The following is a 5,000-nucleotide window of genomic DNA, read 5'->3' on the forward strand; positions in this document are numbered from 1 at the left end:
TTAGACCACATCATGGAGAGGAATCTGGAGGTGATGCAGCTGCACCAGATGGACACAACATGGGAATGGAGCGTGCAGGTAGTATAAATGCGCCAGAAGGGGCAGGTGAAGGATTAGGTGCAGGTCGTGTTAGGGAAAGATCTGCCTCTAGTTCAAGAGCAGAACCAGTGGAGGGATCATTAGATCAGGTGGAGGAAAATGGCTTGAATGCTGAAGGAGCAGGAGGTCTTGATGTGGCAAACCCAGTTGAAGCTCACCAAGATGAGGGGACAGACGATGAAGATAAATAGTCATCAATATTTCGTATAGCTTTTAGTTGTGGCTTGCAAATATCCTTGAATCTTGAAAATCTTCAGAAGAGAATATTCACTTGGAATAGTTAATTGTGAATTAATGAAGATGACGAAACTGAAAAAAAAAATTGTTTTCCTCATTGCAGTCCAGTTAAGCCAACCCCAACACGGGGTTAGGCTCCTGAAAAAGCTCATATGTGGTAAATCTACATATTTATGAAATACAAGGTGCAATTTTCATGTAATTTAGTTTTCTGGTAATACCCATGTGTGTTGCATATCTTTTTTCCTTACTGCATCATACTAACACATCATGTATAGTTAATCATGCTTCAACTTAAGTCGCTGCATGCCAGTGTCAGAGAAGCCATACCACTCTTCCATAGCCAAGTTGATCGGTGGTTCATAAACAAAGTTCATCTATCCACATTATGTGGTCAAAATTTATTGATAGGCAAATTCTTTTATGTAATGTTAAGAATAGTGTATATGAAATATAAATTATTTTAAAGCAGCAGGACTTTCGAGAAGCAGTTGAAAATGTTAAACAAGTATCTCACATGGCTAACTAAAACAGCATTGTTTCCAAGTGAAATCTGTTCAGCATTTACTTGTTCTGTACCAAATATAAACTAAACATAACAATTAATACTAATACAAACCATAGTTTACTGCATATTGTACTTTATCTTAAACTTTATTTGTTTCTATTTACTTTATATATGTTACAAAATCGTGAAAAAGTGAATAGGAATAATATCCTTGACTTATAAGTGCAGATAAAGTAAAGTTATTTAAATTTTAGGTTTTGACTTTTAACATTATTATACAGAATGAACACGGCTGATAATAAATGGGTAACTATATAAATACTGTATGTGAAACAATCAGCATCTTAACTTTACCAGTTGGGAATGGCTTCTCCGTCATTCTAGCATACAGTGAGTATTCTAATTCTACATCATAGAAATGAAAATTTATTTGGAAATGGCAAACCAACCTTTGCATGCTTGAAAATTAGCATTCCTACCCTCTCCTCATCAAGCAGGTGTGTAGATGTCACTACAGCTCTCAGAACTATTGACAACAGATCATGTCTTGTTTGTTTACCCGTCACCTCAGAAAAATTGAAGGGCTTTTTAAAATTTTACTATATTCCTTTTTGAGATAATGCGCAGTACGTAAGACACAATAATATAGTTTTTCTTTGGTGGTTATTTGTGAGAATGTTCTATCATTCTTTAGTAAATATTTTTTCCCACTCATTTTTTAAATAGCTTTATTTTATACAACTGTATAGCTGGCATACAACAAGTACAAAAAATGTGAGAGTAGGGAGACAAGACTTGGTTGTGAAACCAATTTGTAGCCTATGATGAACTCTTCACTGGTCACAGACAAAACATTGGTTCTCATGATAGTTTACACATACAAATTCATACACAAACAACTAAATGTACACTGGCAAGTAAACAAATATAAATAAACAAGTAAAGATACATACATATGCATACACAGACACACACAGACACGCACACATGCACACAGACATACACAGACACACACACACACACACAGACATACACAGACATACACAAACATACACAGACATACACAGACATACACAGACACACACAGACACACACAGACATACACAGACACACAGACACAGACACAGACACAGACACAGATACACAGACACACAGACAGACACAGACAGACACAGACACACAGACAGACACAGACACACAGACAGACACAGACACACAGACAGACACAGACACACAGACAGACACAGACAGACACAGACACACAGACAGACACAAACACACAGACAGACACAGACACACAGACACACACACAGACAGACACAGACAGACATAGACAGACACAGACACACACAGACACACACAGACACACACAGACACACACAGACACACACACACACACACACACACACACACACACACACACACACACACACACACACACACACACACACACACACACACACACACACACATACAGATATTTGCTCACACTAATTCACATGCAACACAGACACGCATGCACACTCACATTCACATGGAAACATGAGCTTTGAGAGTTTGGTATCATTTATATAATATGTATGATTTTTGTACATTATTATGATAAAGGACATTTTTCTTGCTTTAGAGAAAAATAAATCTAATATATTAAGTTACATACACTTTACGTTACAGTTATTTGATATGCATATTACAGAGGCTTATATGTAAAGGCACTGTAGTTAAAATAGCCTTTGAAAAATCAGCATATTATACTTTGTTTTATTATGGCTTATTTAAGCAAAGCCAGAGTACTGCTTGAGAAATTGCAAAAGGAACTTGTTTCTTCTTATTGCTTTTGTATTACATGATTTGATTAGCAGCAATTGGCCCTCAAAGTTCTTTTTTTTAATAGAAAAAAGTTATGGAATGTTTAAGTAATGCTAGAAATTTAGAAGATTGATTATTGTATTTACCACCACTATTCTATTGATATGGATAAAACATGCTTTCATATTGATTTTAAAATGTCATAATGTGAAGACTAAGGGCCATAGTATTTGTCTTTCTGTACAAATTTCAGTATTAAAGTATTTTCATCTTGTTTTAAAGCTTATGCTCTAGGGATACCACTCTGGTAATTTTCTGTAGATTTTGCCTTGGCTGCATGGTCGTATTTTTTCAGTAATTTTAAGTCTCATTTTTTCATCAGTTACTCTGTCACATCAGTATGTTAATATAATGATATTACTCTTAAACTGTGATGATGAAATATTATAACTCTGGAAGACCTAAATTTTGTGATGGGAGTTGACTGCACTGTGATGTTAAGAGTAGAAAATAGGTTCTATACTTTTTAGTATACAAACAAAATAATTACCAAAGACAAAGCGTGTTTTATGTAAAAAAAAAAGTCATGCTGACAAAGAACTATTATGATTTTTTTTTTTTTTTCAAGGAAATCCTTTATTAATACTGTCTTTATTTTTATGTAGGTTATCATCAAGTTAAGTTACTTTATTTTTTGTACATTGAACTTATTAATTACATGCATTTTTGAATTGCCATACTGTTTTATGAACAGGCGTAACTAGTCTCATACGGTAATATATTTTTATTATTTTCATTAGTGTATGGTAAACTATTTACACTGGTATGTCATGCTAGTATTTTTGGCCTGTTTGTGTGGATGCCATCTGAGAAAACATCTGGTTTTGATATATAGAGGGTATGTAAAGTCCCTTGGAATAAATGATTGGTTATCGAAAAGCTGACAGTTGCTGAAAAGGAAAGCATGATAAATGACTTCGGTTTTTGAAGCCCTGTTTAATGGTATTTTTGGGCCTGTTTGTTTAAACTTGCAACCAAAACAAATTCTAATCCCTGTGATCCCAAAGAGGATCTAACACTCACTCCTCTTTAACTGGTTTCCTGTGTTTGGTGATGGATGGGAAAGTGGGAAAGGTATTCCACTTTTTTCATAATTTTCGGCTTTTGCAACACTGAATATTATTTCTAGTAGTAGTGAGCACTGTCCCTTGTATGTGCATATTGCAGAGATTTCATTAATTTTAATGATATATATAATATGGGGTGCAATTCATGCTTTTGTTTTGGTCATATTTATCTACTTCTCAGGGTGTAAATTTGCCTGTACAGTCAGTGAAATAGATTTTTTCCTTTGAAGAATGGCAAAAGTATAAATAAACAGTAAATATTGAATATTATTATTTTTTTGTACATAGTACTTAGGCATTCTTTTATAATGAGTAAATTTAGAAACATTTAGGCAGAGGATGAAATAAGCATAATCATTCTTGCACAGTTAGATATCAGGAATTAAATCAGCTTAACCCCTTCATGACGGGTCACATCTAAAGATGTCAAAACAAACCGCTCGAAATGTGGCGTGCGGCTGTACGCAGTGGCGACGTGCCAAAGCGCTACGAGCCGGTGATTCGGTTTGATGTACTGAACTCCCGCGCTCAAAGTCGGCGCGTTCCCATTGATCGCCAGAGCGTAGAGTTTTTTTTTTAGTTTTCTTCACCCATCACCAAGGGGTTAAACATTAACAGCTGTCTTTCGATGTTTTGTTGGGGATTTGGTGCTTATGTATCTGTTTCTAAGAGGCATTGCTGAGTGAGGGAATTGTTACTTTCTGTTAGGTATAGAGTAGTTGAGCTACTTGGCCACCATAACAGCAAAATTCCCTGCCTCAGCAAAGAACCATTTTGATTTTCCTATTTTTACACTACTTTTGTGCATATAGACATGAATCTTGAACTGAAAACAAGAAGCATATGGTTCCTTGGGAATTCATTAGATACTTAAACATTAATTCCTCTGAAAAGATCACTCCAGTGTCTGTAATGATTATGTATCACCAGACATTTGGTCATCACTCCAGGTTTAGTAAAAAAGCAAGGCTTGATTTCACTTTGTGTTATCTGATGAAAATGCTGGCATTGTTGAAGAGATGGTGATATCCTACCTTGTTCTTCTTGCTGCTGAAAATTACCTGAAATTGAGAGACTATGACATCTTTTATTGTGAGAGCTTTGTATATGGTCACCTGAAGTAGTCACTAGTGAAATGATACACAAATGGATAACTTATAATTGTTATCAGGAATATACTAAATTCAAAATTCTCTTTTTCTAGTATGAGGATTAAGGGT

The 5,000-nt window shown here is 35.1% G+C and overlaps 1 protein-coding gene across 2 annotated transcripts in view; it reads left to right on the top strand.

Moving 5' to 3' along the window:
• LOC125047062 (BTB/POZ domain-containing protein 9-like) overlaps positions 1-1,843 on the top strand; it is a 16,943-nt gene extending 15,100 nt beyond the window's left edge. For both annotated transcript variants that reach the window (XM_047645130.1, XM_047645131.1), the window contains exon 11: positions 1-1,843. This exon is cut by the window's left edge and continues 91 nt beyond it. In XM_047645130.1, coding sequence (XP_047501086.1) covers positions 1-290 — 290 coding nt within the window. In that variant the 3' untranslated portion in view covers positions 291-1,843.
• Positions 1,844-5,000: the final 3,157 nt, after the last annotated feature.

Source organism: Penaeus chinensis, chromosome 40, assembly GCF_019202785.1.
Source record: "Penaeus chinensis breed Huanghai No. 1 chromosome 40, ASM1920278v2, whole genome shotgun sequence".
In the NCBI taxonomy this organism is placed as follows: Eukaryota; Metazoa; Arthropoda; class Malacostraca; order Decapoda; family Penaeidae; genus Penaeus; species Penaeus chinensis.